General features: G+C 34.4%; 1 protein-coding gene across 8 annotated transcripts in view; it reads left to right on the top strand.

Moving 5' to 3' along the window:
* SENP7 (SUMO specific peptidase 7) overlaps positions 1-17,554 on the top strand; it is a 171,803-nt gene extending 154,249 nt beyond the window's left edge. For all 8 annotated transcript variants that reach the window (XM_024759197.1, XM_024759202.1, XM_024759201.1 and 5 more), the window contains 9 exons: positions 299-415; positions 4,599-4,721; positions 8,742-8,834; positions 9,464-9,588; positions 10,909-10,961; positions 12,642-12,685; positions 12,782-12,850; positions 13,509-13,659; positions 15,741-17,554. In XM_024759197.1, the coding sequence (XP_024614965.1) occupies positions 299-415; positions 4,599-4,721; positions 8,742-8,834; positions 9,464-9,588; positions 10,909-10,961; positions 12,642-12,685; positions 12,782-12,850; positions 13,509-13,659; positions 15,741-15,878 (913 nt within the window). In that variant the 3' untranslated portion in view covers positions 15,879-17,554. The remainder of the gene's footprint in view (positions 1-298; positions 416-4,598; positions 4,722-8,741; positions 8,835-9,463; positions 9,589-10,908; positions 10,962-12,641; positions 12,686-12,781; positions 12,851-13,508; positions 13,660-15,740) is intronic.
* Positions 17,555-18,733: the final 1,179 nt, after the last annotated feature.

Raw genomic sequence — 18,733 nt, 5'->3', positions numbered from 1 at the left:
AGAGACATCCTCAACGGTATTGTAATTGACTGTGAGATAACCTATTGATTAGACAAATACTGAGACTAGCCCACATGGGAAGGATTGGAAATGAAAAGATACTCAATGAGAGTACTATTAGTAGCTTGTGAAAACAAAGGAAGGAAAATATAATTGCTTGTATCATGTCAAATATTTTTTTACCCTACACATTTTAGTTATTGAATACTACTGCCCTGTTATTTTCCTATATAACAAATCCCTTTGACACTAGAGTTTTCAATATTAGTATATTTTAATTTTATTTTTACTTTTTAAGGTTGATTGTATATCCTCCACCACCTACTAAAGGGGGCTTAGGAGTAACTAATGAAGATCTGGAGTGCTTAGAAGAAGGAGAGTTTCTTAATGATGTAATCATTGATTTCTACCTTAAGTAAGTACAATGATAAATGATCTTGTCATTTGTTTTACAGGTTTTGATGTGACTATTAAATATCTTTATCTCTGAAGTATTTTAACTCTAGCTAAAAATAACCTGCCAAATTTTCAGATTTGAAAATTTTTGTCTACCAAAGTTTTCTGGTGTTGACTAATTCAGTTTCATTCCTTTACTTCCCATAGATACTATATACTTCAGAAGAGTTACTGTTGTTTTGTTTTGTTTTTGTTTTTGCTTGCTATTGATTGATACTTCTTTTTAGATTTTATTTATTTATTTTTGGCTGTGTTGGATCTTCGTTGCTGCGCGTGGGCTTTCTCTAGTTGCGGCGAGAGGGGGCTACTCTTCGTTGCAGTGTGCGGGCTTCTCATTGAGGTGGCTTCTCTTGTTGCAGAGCACGGGGTCTAGGCGCATTGGCTTCAGTAGTTGTGGCACGCAGGCTTAGGAGTTGTGGCTCACAGGCTCTAGAACACAGGCTCAGTAGTTGTGGCGCATGGGCTTAGCTGCTCCATGGCATGTGGGATCTTCCCGGACCGGGGCTCAAACCCATGTCCCTTGCATTGGCAGGCAGATTCTTAACCACTGCGCCACCAGGGAAGTCCCTGACTGATACTTCTTGGACTATAGTATTATTATAGTGAAGGAGGTACTTATATAATTACAGATCACTTTGGGAACCAGAAAGAAACAACTCTGTAGTTCTCTATTGTGTCTTTAAGTGCTGTAAAAGTTAGCTGTCATTTTAAAAATCCATATTACTATTCCATTAAAAATAGTTTTCAACTTTTTATATAGCCAAGCTGAAGGAATGTGTAAGAAAGAAACTTGCATGCAGTGGTAATTTGTCTCTAGCCCTCATTTTGTACTCTATCCCTATACCTACATTTCTAACATTTCAAGATGTCTCCTAATTATTTCACTGACCCTTCCCAAATCAATTTATTATTATCATATTATTTCAGCCCTATTGTTTTACTAAGAGTGCTATCCTTATTCTACTAAGGATAGGCTCAAAAATCTCATGTTATTATCTACTCCTTTTTTTTTTTTTTTTTTTTTTTGCGGTACGCGGGCCTCTCACTGTCGTGGCCTCTCCCGTTGCGGAGCACAGGCTCCGGACGTACAGGCTCAGCGGCCATGGCTCACGGGCCCAGCCGCTCCGCGGCACGTGGGATCTTCCCGGGCCGGGGCACGAACCCGTGTCCCCTGCATCAGCAGGCAGACTCTCAACCACTGTGCCACCAGGGAAGCCCCCTTATCTACTCTTCATCTTGGACATTGTAGATTTAATCTCTAGAAGTTCTGTTTGGGTCTTTTTTATATCTTTCATGTCTCTAACTTTTTGAACATATGGAATATAATTATTATATAACAACTGTTTTAATGTCTTTTTCTACTTATTCTAGTGTCCTTGTCAGTTCTGGATTGGTTTCAATTGACTGATTCTTCTCTTCACTATGAGTGGTATTTTTTTTTTTTCTTCTTCTTTGCATGTCTGGTGATTTTTTTACTGGGTGCTGGTATATTCCTATAAATATTCTTGAATTGTGTTTTGAGACAGATTATTTGGAAACAGTTTGATGCTTTTAAGGATCTTGCTTTTTAAGGTTTGTTAAGCAAGCCCAACAAATTAATCCCCACTATTGAGGAAAGACCCTTCTGAATACTCTACTCAGTGCTTCATGAATTATTAGGTTTTCCAGCCTGGCTGGTAGCAGCAGGCAGTATTCCCACAACCTGCGTGAATGCTGGGTACCATTCCCTCTACTTTTTTCAGATAGTTCTTTCCCCAGTCTTAGGTATTTTCCTTACGTACATGCAGTAATCAATATTCTGCTAAATTCTTGAGGAGGACTCTGCAGATGTCTGGAGTTCTCTGTCTATAGTGCTTTTTCTTTTCCAGTATTCTGATCTGCAAACTCTCGCTGCCTTAGTCTCTCCTGACTCTCAGCATCTCCTCAACTCAGGGAATCTGCCATGTTCCACCTGGGTTATTCCCTTCTGTGCTGCAGCCTGGAAACTTATCAAGGCAGTAAGCTGAGGCAATTATGGAGCTCACCGTTTCTCAAGGGTCACTGTTCTTTGTTGCCTGATGTCCAGTGTTTTAAAAACTATTGTTTCATGTGTTTTGTCTGATTTTTTGCTTGTTTCAAATAGGAGTGTAAGTCTAATCCCTATTATTCCATCTTGGCTGGGAGTAAAGTTTTCATTATCATTGACTCTTCACCCTCCCTTCCTTCTCTACATACTCAGTTGCCTGAGTAGAAGATGCAGTCTCTCAAATTTGTTTATTGTCTTTCTTCTGTCATCATGATCTTTTTAGTACTACTTATCTTACCTAAATTATTATTCTTTTAAAACAGTCTCCTTATATCCTTTGTCTCTGTTTTCCTATCTGTTAAGTATATTATTACCACCATTATTATTCTTTACTCCATGAATGCAATTCTCACTAGAAACTTTTATTAATTTCTTACTACCTGTCAAAATGAGTTCAAACACAGTCAGGCATTTGAGTGTCTTGATAATATGACACTAATTTGTCTTTTCTGCCATCTACTTAAAACCCTGAACCTATTACATAGTCCAGCAAAACTGAATTATAAACAGTTTACTAAACAAAGCCCATCCTTATTCACTCTTTTGCCTTAATGCCGTGTTACTCTTGCTTCGTGGAATATTCTTTTTATCTTAACCTGTTGAAATTTTATTCCTCTATCAAGCTTCCTCACAAGGGTTATCTTCTTGAAAACTTCTCCTGGTTTTAAACAGATAATATTAACTCTCATAATACCTTATTTGTATCTCTTTTATGGTTCATATAATATTTTGCCTTATTTTAAAGTTATTGGGTAGCATTATGATTATTTTCCTTCTAAAGGTTGAGCATCTTATATCTTACTTATTTTTGTATTCCTAAATAGTGTCAAATTTATATTTTGTGAGATGAATCATCTTTGATGTTAATTTTGATATGTTTTATTGGAATTAACTAATATAATTTAATTTCAAATTCAGTTCTAAGAGTATTTTTCTATACTTCCTTTTCACTGAACCTGCCTGTATCTCTGACTCTTTGACTTCTTTTCAGAGGGGATTCTACTTTATTTTTTAAACTACTTTCTATTTATTTTTAATATTGATGAATAACTTTCAAATAGGAAAGTGCATAAATTTTAAGTGTATAGCTCATGAATGTTCACATATGTGTGTACCCATGTTATCGCTATTCAGATTAAGATAAAGAATACTTTACCTTGGGCTTCCCTGGTGGCGCAGTGGTTGAGAGTCCTCCTGCCGATGCGGGGGACGTGGGTTCGTGCCCCGGTCTGGGAGGATCCCACATGCCGCGGAGCGGCTGGGCCCGTGGGCCATGGTCGCTGGGCCTGCGCGTCCGGAGCCTGTGCTCCGCAACGGGAGAGGCCACAACAGTGAGAGGCCCGCGTACCGCAAAAAAAAAAAAAAAGAATACTTTACCTTAAGCAGCACACCAAAAGCATTCTGTGTGTCGCCTTCCACATAGTATACCCTCCACATAACCACATTAAAAAAAATTCAAGTTGTGTTTGTCTTTTATGTTTTTTTTAAAAAAGCAATTCCAAGATCATTTTTGGACCTTTATAAGCTATTAACAATAGTAGAGTTCTCTAATTATGAGAGGTTTAATCACTAAGTGATTGAATTATAAACTTGTGTTGAAGAATTCTTTTAGTAAAGAAATGGACTAAGGATTTAGAGGTTAGTCATGTCTCAGAGTTATTAAAATTTCTCTAGATTTATTTAGGAGCGTCATGGTTTCAGTTTTGTATTTGATTGCATGATTATTTGATTAATATGTCCTTGTACCGTCACTCTTCTGGATTGTAAGCTCTACGGGAGCAGGAATTTTTTTTGCCCCCTCTCATTTTATGTTGCTAGTATAAATATGGTGCTTGGCACATATTAGGAATTTGAGAAATATTTGTTAAGTAAATGAATATGTGGAAAATTTCTTCTTTAATTGATCTTGATAGAAGGTAAGGTAACTAAAGAACAAAAAAAAGCTGAAATAAGAGCAAATTGCAAGATTGCTTTGACTCTAATAGGACGTAAAAATGAAGATTTTCTGAACACAGGTAATTGGAGGAAGACCAGATAAAATCTAAAAATAATTTACTTTTGTGGTGTTACTTTGCAGGTATCTTATATTGGAGAAGGTGTCAGATGAACTTGTTGAACGAAGTCACATTTTTAGTAGCTTTTTCTACAAATGCTTGACAAGAAAGGAAAATAATTTAACAGAAGATAATCCAAATCTTTCGTAAGTCAGTCTTTCAGTGTAAAGTTTTAAGAGGAAAACATGCTATTTTGATGGACTTAGTGAAATAACTTCTTACAGTATTTCCTAGAGTGAGCAGTATTACCACTTTTGCAGGTGTTGGGCCTGTTTGCTCTGAGAGGCATTTCTTACCCTTCCACTGTTCTGTTCCCTATCACAGGGAGGCTGACTCTTACAGGTTGCATTTCCAATTGCATGTTTTGTGGGGGATATTGGAGGTTGGGAGGCAAGGAAAGAAGAAGTCAGGATGTTTCTTCCTTACCCTCTTTGCCTTGGGCAGTTATTCTGGAAGTGGTTCTAGTTCCTCTGTGGGTCCTTCTTTCACTGGACAGACCTGATAGAGCTCTAGCTTGCATTTGGAGGTACTACTTCTTCACTTTGCCCTTCAGCATAAGGGTGTAGCATTGTCCTACTATGCTAAGCTCTGGTTGCCTCACTGATTGCCTTTTGTGGCACTGCGCTTTTTCTGTCACCACTGTAGCCAATTATTTGCATTACATTTTATCTGTCTTAAATATATAGGGAGGTTTATGTTTTCCTGGTTGGACCCTCACTAACATACTGCATTTTAATTAAATTGATGTAACATTATAAAAATACCATGTTCCCACAATTCAGCTGAATTTCTGTCCAGGTATTTTTTTGATTAATTCTAAAACCTATAGAGCAGTGGATGGGGCTAGGCAAAAAGGAGGAAGGAGTAATTCTTGTATCTTAGCAGTAACTTAGATAGTTGTGAGCCTGGAGCCACTTCACCCCTCTCCCTGCCCCTAACAATTCATGTGATAATCTATATGGTAGGCCCATGGTAAAATTAAGAGTTTTTATTTTTAAAAAAGTTAATGTAAGCATTTGTCTACCACTTTACAAGGTACATTTTTGTACATTATTTCTTCCCATAACAGTGCTTTTAGGTATGTAAGGCATTTTTCAGATGAGGAAGCAGGCCAATAAAGATTGGCAGAACTCTGGTAAGTGACAGAACTGGTTGGTACTTAAATCTTTATCTTTTAACCTCTAATCCAGAGATGTTTTTGTTATACTGGACTGCCTTTGAAAAAATGGCTGTGAGAGCTGTTTCATCCCTTTAAAATAATAGGAATAATAAGCAAGTAAGAAGATTAAATGGGTAAACTGTCTGAATTTGTTGTATTGTTGGAGAAGGAGGATAGGAATAGAGAGAGTATTAACATTTATTGAGTACCTGCTTGGAGCCATGGCAGTGAACATAAAGTTATTTTGTTTGATTCTACAGTAGTCTTATGACATAATGCCATTATTGTTATGAATTGAAGCTTAAAGAAGTTAGATGAGTTATCCGAAGTTGGATATAGCTTTCCAGTTTCAAAGTTCAAGCTTTGTCTGTTGTTTTTAGTATTGCAACTATATAATTTATGGCCTAAATTGGGACACTTGAGAGAATAAAAGGAGGCTTTATTAATAGCTACGCTGGGTAACCCATGTATACTGGGGCTGCCCTATACAAACTGAGATGTGTAGTCATCTATATTTTGAGTGTCTTTATGGATTTGGAATTTGTGCTGGTAGACAAGGCCTGCCAGGGTCAACTAAGGAGAAAATCACAATCTGAAAATATTCCTGATAATCAGGGTTAATGGAGAGGGATATATGGAAGGGGAAGATTTATTAAATAAATTTGATATTTAACATTTCTGATGCCCTCCTCTTCTATTTTATGAGTATAGAAACAGATGGTTGGCACCATGCACTTAATCCCACATTTTGTTTTAAGATTACTAGTCAGTGTGGAGATTATGCATTTGGCATACCCATGTAGAAACTGAGGAAATGAAAAGGTAGATTCTGCTGTATTAAAAAATTTTTTAATTAAAAAATTAGAAAAAATTTAGATGTTGTATGAATGATCATATATAAACATAATACAGAACTGAGTTAGATGAGTGGCATCTTCCAGTGTAAGATCTTATATGTATCTTATGCATAATATATATTTATATATACACATACACATATACATATGAACACATACATACATATACACACACACAAATACTCATACTAATGCTTAGCCTGATATGTATACAATTAGTATTCACACAAAAAATCCCTACATCGGTTAAAAAAGAAAAAGAACCCAGAAGCAAAGTGACAAGGGATACAAAGCATAATTTATGGCCAGTAAATCCTACAGGAAGCTCAAACTGCTAGTGTTAGGAAATAGCAGACTAAATGATTCACAAAGTCATTACTGTGGTTTATGAGATCCTGCAAGATCTGCTTCTGTCCATGTCCCTAAACTCATCTCGCAGCATTCTCTCCCCTCTTTCATAACACTTCAGCTCAGCTTACCTCCTTTCAGTTTTCAAATATGCTTAAGCTCTTTCCTGTTTTCTGACAGAAATTTCTTCTTCTGGCACTTTAAAATTTATTTTACAACATGATCTCTAATCATTTTTTTGTTTGTTTGTTCATTTTCTGTTTCTTATTCTAAAATACAAGCTCCATGAGGTCAGGGACTTCATCTGTCTTATTTTCTACTCTATGCCTGGTGCATTTTGCTCAGTTCTTAGAACATACTAGGAACTCATAATAAAAGATAATAATGTATGTTATTGAATGGGGAAAGAACTGTTAGACATTAGTTGAGGATTTTCCATGCAGTTAGGAACAGAGAATAAGCGATTATATTGCGGTCCCCGTATTCTCTCCTGTCATCCTTGCCCCATCCAATATCTAATGTATTCCCAATCAAATAAGGTTAGCATAGTCAGGAAATCTATCAAACAGCAACATAACAAGACAAAAGAAAACCAGGTGTCTATCCTTAAGATCTTTCAGATGGAAAACAAATTAAGAGACTCTGCACTAGGTAAAAATAATAATTTATAATCATTGTAATGGTTGGGTCATTTTGAAATAAGAAAATTTGGTAAACATATGACTCATTATTTTATGAAGTTAATCTTTTGCATAGTGACTAATTCCTACCTCATCTTTTAGCCCCATCTTACTCCCAATGTCTACTCCTGTGAGTTTGGTTAGATATTCACATGGACAGAGATAGGGCAAAGATGTCTGTTTCCTGTGTTACTTGGTATGTAAATGTATAAGAACTTGATGGTTTGTTTAATTTTCTGACTAAAAAGAGATCCTTCGTGGGACTGAGCCAGAAGTCACATATCACCATCTCCTTTATGCCACTGTGAAATGCTATCCCTTTCCTAGAACCTTTTTTGACATCCAAACTTGGTTTGATATCTTCCTTCTTTAACTTCCCTAATGAGGTAAAGAAAAGGAATTATTATTCATGTGTCCCAACCCTTTTCTTCATGTTTTTCCTAGATGCCATCACCATAATTCCTTTGTATCCTTTATGACACTTATATTTTAATTATTTGTTGTAGTCTTTTTCTGCCTTCATTATTTTGTAAATCCTTTTAGGGCAGTGTGAGTGATTTTCATTATTTGTTCTTAGGAACCTAATAAATATTTGTCAAAGAAATAAAGGATGGATAATGGGTATGCTTAACTCATTGTCCTATAATATTCTTATAAATGAAATAAAGGGAGATGAGTCTCATCTTTAAAAATCTAAGACTATATACCTCATCCCTCCTCTTCCATTAAGTTTTAACACCTCCCCTATCACAGATATAACATTTAGACAATTCTGTTAAGGTTTAATGATAATATTTTATATCAGCCCAGGTGGAACTAAATAGAATAAATAGGTATAGCTATTTATATTCAGTTGCTGAGACACTTTTGGAATCTGTGAAGCATTTTATGAATTGCTGCCTTTCTTTTATCCATACTTTATTGTTTATAAATAGTGATCATATTTAAAAACAGCCAGGAGTTAATAAAATGAGATAATTTTCTAGTCTGTTAAATATTATGTACCTTGAAGAAGATGGTTAAATAAACTAAAGCTAGCATTTTTCACTGTATAAAAAGGACCCCTGAAAGCCTTATCCTAAATTTTTAATCTATCAAATATGTCTATCTTTTTGTTCCCAGAATGGCTCAGAGAAGACATAAGAGAGTAAGAACATGGACTCGTCACATAAACATCTTTAATAAAGATTACATCTTTGTGCCTGTAAATGAGTCGTGAGTATTTCAGATTATTTTTAAAAAATCGGAGAATACAGAAACATACTTCGTGCATTTTTAGATTAATAATCAGTAAAAAGTATGGGTAGATAAACCCAGGTATTATTTTTAATTTTTTTCTAAAGAACTAGCTAAAATAATGAGTTTATCTTGGATTTTGGTTTGACGGTACTTGTATTGTAAATAGTGGGGAAAAAAAATGACAAATGCCCACAAGACTATAATGGCTTAGACATTCAGTTTATTTTGAGGTGGGACTCAAGAAAAGATTTTCTAAACAAAGCAATCAAAAGCATTTAGGATAAATTGTCAAATATTTAAGAGAACAAGCTCTTTAAGCACTAACAGAAAAAGGTGATGCTATAAGTCTCTTTGTTTGTTTATTAAAGCAGATTCTCAACAGGAAACACTAATTATATAAAAGTAAATGAGTTTGACTTACTCAGATTTTATCCTAAGAAGTCTTAGTGCTTTTTAAATTAGTTTTGGAATCGTGTTCAGATACTACAGTGGACTTCTTCAAAATTGATATTTGTTATACCCACCTTCTCAGCTATAGTTCTAGAACGTATTCTTCTACATTGTTTAGATTTTGTGTTATTAAGATTATATTTCTTTTTCAACAGGTCTCACTGGTATCTTGCAGTCATTTGTTTTCCATGGTTAGAAGAAGCTGTGTATGAAGATTTTCCACAAACTATATCCCAGCACTCCCAGGCTCAGCAGTCCCAACATGACAACAAAACAATAGGTGATAAACTTAATGTGGATGGTGTTTTTAATAATGTTGGCAACAGTAAAATGATTATAGAGAACAATATGAAGTTAAAGGATAGTATAATTATTTCTTATCATTTAGTTTATTAGAAGAAATGTCTGAAGTTTTCATGGTAGATACCCGACTCATGTATAAACAAAATGTAATTATCAGGTTTTACTGTTATATCAAGTTTTATCATAGCAGTTTTTATAAAATAATCTTTCTAAAAGATTATTTTTATAAATCTTTTTAAATAAATTATTATTTTTATAAAATATTTTATAAAATATTTATATTTTTATAAATTATTTTTATAAATCTTATTTTATAAATCTTTTATAAAATAATCTTTCTAAGAATTCAAGGCATAGATTGAAATCTCCCCTTTTTTCTTTTTCTTTTTTTTTTTTTTTTTTTGGTACACGGGCCTCTCACTGCTGTGGCCTCTCCCGTTGCGGAGCACAGGCTCCAGACGTGCAGGCTCAGCGGCCATGGCTCACGGGCCCAGCCGCTCCGCGGCACATGGGATCCTCCCGGACCAGGGCATGAACCCGCGTCCCCTGCATCGGCAGGCGGACTCCCAACCACTGCGCCACCAGGGAAGCCCTTTTCTTTTTCTTAATATAAATCAGCACAATTCCTTTTGACACTAGTAATTTGGCTAGGTAATTGCCGGTCTCTTATAATTCTTCCATGATTTTTCTTATGTTACAACCCAAATCTTAAGTAAGCAAATAAGCCTACTTTCTTTGAGAAAAAAAAAATCGAATTGTATTTTATAGCTGTAGCCTAAGCAGCAAGCAGAATTAATAATAGCCATTACCGTTAATACTGGCCAAAACCTATCTCTTGTGGGGGAGAAAGAAAGACTGATAAAGCAACTGATTACTTTCTATTTTGTCCAGTCCTCCTATGCTGCAAAAGTGTATTTATGCAACACTCTATGATCATATGTTAGAAGAATTATTACTAGGCAAATTAACCCTCCTCCACATTAAAACAGCAGAGATTTTGATAAGTAAGCAATCTATGAAGATTGTCTTTTTACAGGAAACTGGCCCCAGCTAACTGGTATTTCAAGTTTTGGCTCTGGGGTGTGTGTATTGTGTGATGACAACCAATTAAGCATTGTCAGTTTTATCCATCGATTGAATTTTTTTGTAACATTAACCATAAAAAAAAAATTAAATAGTTCCCAGGTATTTTTTCCCTTTAATTACTACTGTGCATACAAATTACAATTTAAACTTATCTAAATACTTTGTATTAGACATAAAATAAACACACATAACTTTTGTTATTTCCAACTAGATAATGATCTGCATACTTCTTCAGCACTATCCTTGGGTACAGAAGATTCTCAAGTAAGTGTGTTTTTATAAATGTGAAGGAAGGAAAACTCATGAATATAACAATTTTATCTGGAAAATAGGGCATAGCTAGGTGGGCTATGATGGATATTGGTGTACCATAATTAAATTATGCTGTTTTATGATTCTTTGGAATATTTCATTGGGGTAGTAAAGAGAACAAGAGAAATTATTCTTTTTGCATCTGTTTAGCTTACTTTAACTCCCTAGGTTTGTTTATAGTTTATCTGATCATCTTGGTTGACTACTTTTTCAGTTTCTATGGAAAAATGTACTTTTATTCTTCATTATGTCATCAGTTTTTGCACTCAGAGTAATTAATTACCTATATTTTATATTCGACTTTCTATTATTATAAATTGTTGGTATAAATCATTCAAAGTAGACTCATGGTCAGTCCATACGACTTCTGAGGCTAAGATAGTTACTGTTAACTTTTCTTTAAATGGACCTATAAACTGATACTCATGGTCTAGATTTGGTATCTTAATTGATTAAGGTAGACACCTAATTATTTTTTAATACATGCAGACAGCAGCAGCCTCGCTGGCATAGGCCTGTGTCTTTACTGTCACTGGTACAGGGTGGGCAGAAGGAAGGAGGTTTCCTTTTCTGATGTCACAGCGGCAGAATAGGGGAGTTCCTTCTTGCCTCTAGAGCTAGGTTTCCCAAATTGGGTTCTATGGAATACTTGTTCTAAGATGCAGTTTATGATAAAAAGGATTCTAAGGTCAGTTAAGTTGGGTAAACCCTGTGTCCTATTCCTCTCTTAGAGATTCACTGTTATATTAGAATAATAAAGGTGCCGAGAAGTTCTGCATATTAAAGAAAGTTTGATCTATTGATTCTTTATCAACAAAAACAACAAAATACCCCATCTCTTGTCCCTTAGTATACATTAATAATCTGCTTCTTATGCTTCAAAGGGAAGAAGTCTGTCTCTATTGATATCATATACTGAGTTAAGAGAATGTGTATAAGGACAGGTTCGGTTAACTTCTTCATCTTTGCTTAAGATGGCAACTCTGAATAGAAGTAATTCAAGTTCCATGTTGTTTTTTAGACCATGTTAAAGCTCCATAACTTCTTGAGGTCACATGTAAAAGTGCATAAACTACTGTTTCACCAGTATAAGAAAAGAAATCTATAAATTAAAAAAAAATGAAGTTGGCTCACTTTGGATTATGAAAAGAACTCTTATTTGAAATTTAAATTTTAAAGTTATTTGAAACATTTTCTATTTCTTTTTTTTTTTTAATTTATTTATTCGGTTTTGCTGGGTCTTAGTTGCAGCTCGTGGCCTCCTTAGTTGCGGCTTGTGGGCTCCTTAGTTGTGGCTCATTGGCTCCTTAGTTGTGGCAGGTGGGCTCCTTAGTTGTGGATTGAGGGCTCCATAGTTGTGGTTTGAGGGCTCCTTAGTTGTGGCTTGCTGGCTCCTTAGTTGTGGCACACGGGCTCCTTAGTTGTGGCATGCAAACTCTTAGTTGCGGCATGCATGTGGGATCTAGTTCCCTGACCAGGGATTGAACCCAGGCCCCCTGCATTGGGAACACAGAGTCTTAGCCACTGTGCCACCAGGGAAGTCCCTATTTGAAACATTTTAAAGAGTAACTGAATATTAATTTATTCACACTAGCTTTAATTGCAAAGTCGTAAAAATTCATGTTATTTCAGAGTCCTGAGATGAATATGTCAGTACCAAAGAAAATGTGTAAAAGGTATGTACATGCTATAATAATAGAGTCTTTTCAGATACATAGGTTTACTTCATATACGAATATATACATCTTGATTTCTTCCTGTGATTTTCATAGGCCATGCATTCTCATACTAGACTCCTTGAAAGCTGCTTCTATACAAAACACAGTCCAGAATTTACGAGAGTAAGTAATGACAATTTTACTAAAATCTCAATAATTTTTAAGTTGCCTTAAGAATTACTGAAAAGATTATATCAGGAATTATATTTTATTATTTATTTAGATGAGGCCTGTAAATCTAATTAATAACAAATATCCCCATTATGTGTAAAATATTTCTCAAGGATTATATCAAAAGTAAATTTGGAATTTGTATTCACAATTGAACAAAAGACATAATTTTACAAAGGAGCATTGCAAATATTAGTGGTTGTCAAAAGTTAACACTTTAGAAAAAAATAAGAACTCTTTCACATTCTTATTTTGTGTTTGCATGTGTGTTTGTAATTTTTAAATTTCCTACAGGATCTGGAAAAAACTAGCAACTAAAGTTTAAAAATAATTTGTTTAGTTTACTTTGTAATATAAGTGACTTATGTATATGATTTTTGAAAGTTGAGTTGTTGAAAAAAGTCTGGCTTTAGTTTGAAACTCAGATGATTTTATTTAAAGTAGCACTTTTGAAGCCTCATATTATAATTTGTGCTGTTAAGGTTTAAGTCTTTTGAAATGTGGCTGGAGGCAATATATTTGGCAGCAAATGTTTTTCCATTTTTGTGAAATTGTTGCATAATAGTAAAGAAATTTCTACTCAAGTCACTCTACTTTTTGATGATTTAAGGTATTTAGAGGTAGAGTGGGAAGTTAAACGAAAAACTCATCGTGAATTCAGCAAAACAAACATGGTGGACCTATGTCCTAAAGTTCCTAAACAAGATAATAGCAGTGATTGTGGAGTATATTTACTGCAATATGTGGAAAGCTTCTTTAAGGTATGTAAAGACATAAATACGTTCTTTATTCACAATTACCGGCATATAATCACAAATTACTGGGCAAGCAAAGAAGCAGGAAAATGTTAGAGGTAATCAAGAAATAAGAAAAAAAAAAGGCATAGAACCATATATAACCCAGATATTGGAGTTAGAAGATAAAAACTTTAAAATGATAAATATGTTGGAGAAAATAGTCAAAGATAAACAAAATGGATGAAAATGGAATCTGCTAAAAAAAAAAGTCAAGTGGACATTCTCGAACTGAAAATGCATAATGATATATCTGAAATTAAGAACTTACTGTGTGGATTTGATAGCAGACTGAATAAAGCAGAAGACAGATAAGGGAACTTTAAAAAAGGACAATAGAAAGTATCTCACTGTAGCTCAGAGAGGAAAAAGAATGTAAAGAAGAGAACAGAGCATAAGAGACAAGTGTGATACAGTCAAAAAGTCTAATTTACATGTAATTGGAGTTGCAGAAGGATTGGGGTGGAGAGAGAAAATAAGGCAGACACAAATTTGAAGAAAAATTTTCAAAACTAAAAGACTTGTGTATTGAAGAAGCTCAGAAAACCATAAACTACATAAGTACATTCAGAAGTATGGGTATTATTTTCTAGCTCATCAGAGACTCTATAGGAACTGTAGCAACGTTAAAAAGAAATTTTAAATAGCAAGGGATCATTCTGCTTTTTGAACTGTTAGCTCATTACTTCAGTCATAACGAGTATTATTTATGAAGATGGGTATAGCAAAAGGTATTTTTGACCAGAAGCTTGTTTGGAGAATCCTTAAAGGTACTTTCAAAGCATGAGGGTTATAGTATGCAGTTATAACTTTTGGTATAATTGGGGAGGATTGATAATATACAGTAGAACATGGTACACATTATGGAAACCACTAAACATGTTATGCTGTTTTTTTTTCCTTTTTTATTCTAGACTGGAACTTCATTATAGGGTGACAGTTCTGGCCTTCTAATACTCTTTCCAAAGAGATTTGATTTTGTTTTTAGATATCCAAAGTGCCTTATTACATGACATAGTCTGAGTCTGTTATATAATTCTACTTTATGTAGCCTCAGTCAGTAGAACATACTTCTAATATAGGTGGTAGCACCACTTAGGATTGCTGGGGGGAAAACCTCAGAACACTAAGTCTTGTGTTTCACAAATTTGTGCACTAATATAACAGAGTGTGGATTGAAGAAAATAGGTTTCAGGTTGACCACTCAAAACCTGTGGAACTTTGTAACTAGGCCATAAGAAATACAATTTTAATTCTAATAAAAACACTTGCACAGTTAAATCTCCACTGAGATTTGCCCCTAGAATCACAGTCAGTCCTTCATTTCAGCTTTGTACTCTGGGACTCTTAATTTCTTCTTTAAGATGTAAGTCCTTCTTACATCTGGCTTCTAATAGTTTCATCAAATTTGTAAACATGATCTAGGGGTAGTCTTATTCAGCAGTTACTCATTTATTTTTTTAAACACAGGCAGAATTGTCTTTGCAGTTGCAACTTGCAACTTCGTTATTAAGCTTAACATAATGGAAAATATATCAGTTCCTTAAGCCACTAAATTGGCTATTTTGTGGACTAAAAGAAGGTACTTCTGCAGGATTTTCTATTTTTTATGTGAGATTCTTCATATACTGCTAAGGCTTCCTCTTCGTTTCAGTAGTTTCAAAATATTAACATGTTGGAAAAAATTGTGTTCAAACCAGCCTGACTTCTGCATTGTACTGAATCATTCTCTGTTTACTAATTCTCTTTGCACTAATTCACTTAAACATGCATTGTAGCATAACATATGGTGTTTAATTTTGATGTTCAGTAGTTAGCAGTTTAATGAAAATGTTCTAAAATTGATTGTGGTGATGGTTGCACAACTCTGAATATACAGAAAATCATTCAGTTGAATACTTTAGGCAAATTGTATGTTATGTGAAATATATCTCAGTAAAGCTGTTATTTTAAAAAGTTAGCAATTTCTCATTTCTTATAAAAATGAGCTTAAAACAAATTTGAATTATACTGCTAAAGTGACTGCACTCTGTCTTTTCTCTCATTAGGATCCTATTGTTAACTTTGAGCTTCCAATTCATTTGGAGAAATGGTTTCCTCGTCATGTAATAAAGACCAAACGGGAAGATATTCGAGAGCTCATTTTGAAACTTCATTTACAGCAACAGAAGGGCAGCAGTAGCTAGTTAATCTGTACAAACATGACACAGATGTTCTGTACGATTACTGGAAAGCTGCTTATCAGCATTTGTGTTAGCCAGCTCACAGAGAAGAAAATAACTTGCAGTAGTTTTATAAGTCACTGTACATTATTTAAAATATATAAGATATAATATTAGAATTGTTAGGATCTCATAGATGGAGTGGAAATGGGGGTGATATAGATAAAGTCATTAGATAGAAATTAAAATTTCATAAATATTTGATATTTTTCTGATTAAATATGCTTGGATTATGCAATAGCATATGTAATGTGGGAATGTTTTTATAGATAATAAAACTATGTGATCTGTACTTCCACATAACTGGGAGTTGAAGGGAGTTAGGTCCTCCCTGGTGCCAGCCCCAGTGCTTGTCAAATTTGTTGACAAGTCACATTATATTGTAATTCTATTCTTTGCAGCTCAAGCATGCAATATGAATACTGTGTATTTTTTTTTTTAAAGAATTTAGTATCAAGGCTTCAGAAAATGCCATTTACGGCATCCATTCTGTATAGTGTGAGAGAAGACATAATGTTAGGAAGGTGAAAATTCACTCATTCAATGCGCAGCTTATTTTTCTCAGTTGCTAAGTGGAACCATTACTCTATTCTAATTGTTGTTTGTTTTCCATTTCTTTTGATGTCATGTGTGGGGATCTGAGAATTTAGTTCATTCATTCAGAGTGAAATTTGGAAGAAAAATTTAGCTATCAAAAATAGGTTTTTAAAAATTGTATATGTAGCTCAACTTAGTTTATTTGAGGTATAGCTATATAAATATTGACTTCTGTCCTATTCTGACATCCCAGAATATATGTACACAGTTTCTGTAAGTATAGAAGATAAAATTGGTGACTTCATAACTTTAATTAAAAAAATATCCTCAAAGTCTTCTATATTAATCGTTAGGACTAAATACATAATTTTATAGCTGTTTACCCAGTATTCATCTGCAAAAGCCAGATTGCTCTCATTGCTTTTGTATTTTTATAAGGACATGTGATCCCCATGGAGCATAAGTTTTTGTTAAACGTTCAGGTAACAGTTCTGAATTGATGTGATGATGGTGGTATTACATATGATTAAACAAACACTTCATAACTTTCTAATGTTATCAGGAATATTTTGAGGGGATGATTATATTGTATTTTCTCAGACAAGAAAGATGTTTTTTAATCTTCTGTTTTAAGCATCTCTTAGATTTACACTGTTACTGTATATAAAGCAGTGAAGCAAAGGCTATTTAAGATGAAGCTAAAAGTCGGAACATTTTATTTCAAAATCTTGTGAATTGAGTTTGTCAGTTAAGCCTTAGTGTCCTTAAGTTTCTGTTAATCTTGTCATCATCTTTATATTGTTAAAGATATTTGTCCTTTGGAGATTTCCTATAAAGATGGTTATAATTACATGTTTCATTCCCAATTTCTGTGTGGGGGGAGGGGATTTTTTAGATGACAATTATTTTGTATATCTAATTTTGGGAAAGCAAGTATCTAATACATCTCCTTGTGACTTCTTAACTTTTTTGTTTGTATGTTTTTCAAAGACACCTCTGTTCTTTACCGTGTTTTGAAGATTGTTTAAAATTCATTTTCCTAAATTCATATAGAAATAATGCTTTGAGAATATCAACTTTATATTAAACATGTTTCCAATTCATTCAATTGAGGTGTAATTTTTTTCCTTAAGAAATGTGAGCCATTCTTAGAAATAGATTTTAAATTGTATGTTACTCAGTGCATGTCATATAATTGATGCTTAGATTAATTTTTCTGTTTTAGCAGACATGTGGTAATTTTGATAGTTCAGGGAACATTTTTTGACCATCTACTACTAGCAGGCAATGTACAAGGTAGAAAAAACGGAATGACAGCTCTTATTCCTAAGTCATTTATAGTCTAATGGGATAAATGGACATATGAACAGTTTTAATATGCCTGTTAGAAACAATCATAGAGTTTTTTGGGAGCACAGGAGGGTGTTCAGCCTTCGGGTGGGTGTGTGTGTGTGTGTGTGTGTGTGTGTGTGTGAGAGAGAGAGAGAGAGAGAGAGAGAGAGAGAGAGAGAGAGAGAGAGAGAAGATAGAGGTGGTAGAGAGGTAGTAAGAGGGTTGTCACTAGACAGGGAAAGCCTTTTTAGAGAAGATAATACTGTTTCTCACAACTCTTGGGATAAAAAAATGGTAGCTCTTTTTTTTAAGAAAAAGTTTAATACCTCTTAAAATCAGCTTTTGTGTGTGTGTGTGTTAGGGGGAAAATAGGTCTAGACTTATCATACAGAGCCCTTTCTAATTTGATTCCAGTCTACATTCTATCCTCATCTTTCCACTGTCACCTACTTTTTAGTCATATAGTTATTAATTTATGCTTTAATTACTTTTAGCTTAACACCAAGCTTAAGCCCTTTCTTAATAGGAAATTATCTTGTGTTTTCTTTCTTTCAGTACTATTTCTTTGGAAAAGTACTAAGCTAAAATGAATTTATTGTGAAAATGACCTCTAATTGTTGAACTGTCTGGACTGGGAGAACTGTGAGTAGACATGCATACGCCAAAGTCCTCCTTGACCAGAACTTTTTAAAACTCTTTTGGAAAACCTGGGCCCCTTCTTTCCTCTGTAGAGTCTCTTGTAACTAACCTTGTCCTTATGGAAATTTGCAAACTTTGCCCAGGGGCTGTTAAAAGACTTGGTTCTATGTGTATGAGGCTTTCTTATGCTGGTGTGGTTTGCACCCACCCAGGTGGTCTGTTCTCTTACAACTGAGTTCGTCCCTTTTGGGAACTGGAGAAATCAGGATCAGGGCTAGTTTAGGATTCTGAAGAGAAATGTGCTTTAGATC

Source organism: Neophocaena asiaeorientalis, unplaced genomic scaffold (assembly GCF_003031525.2).
Source record: "Neophocaena asiaeorientalis asiaeorientalis breed wild unplaced genomic scaffold, Neophocaena_asiaeorientalis_V1.1 scaffold197, whole genome shotgun sequence".
NCBI classification, from domain to species: domain Eukaryota; kingdom Metazoa; phylum Chordata; class Mammalia; order Artiodactyla; family Phocoenidae; genus Neophocaena; species Neophocaena asiaeorientalis.
Note: the sequence above shows the minus strand (reverse complement) of the source record. Positions and strands in the feature narration are given on the sequence as shown.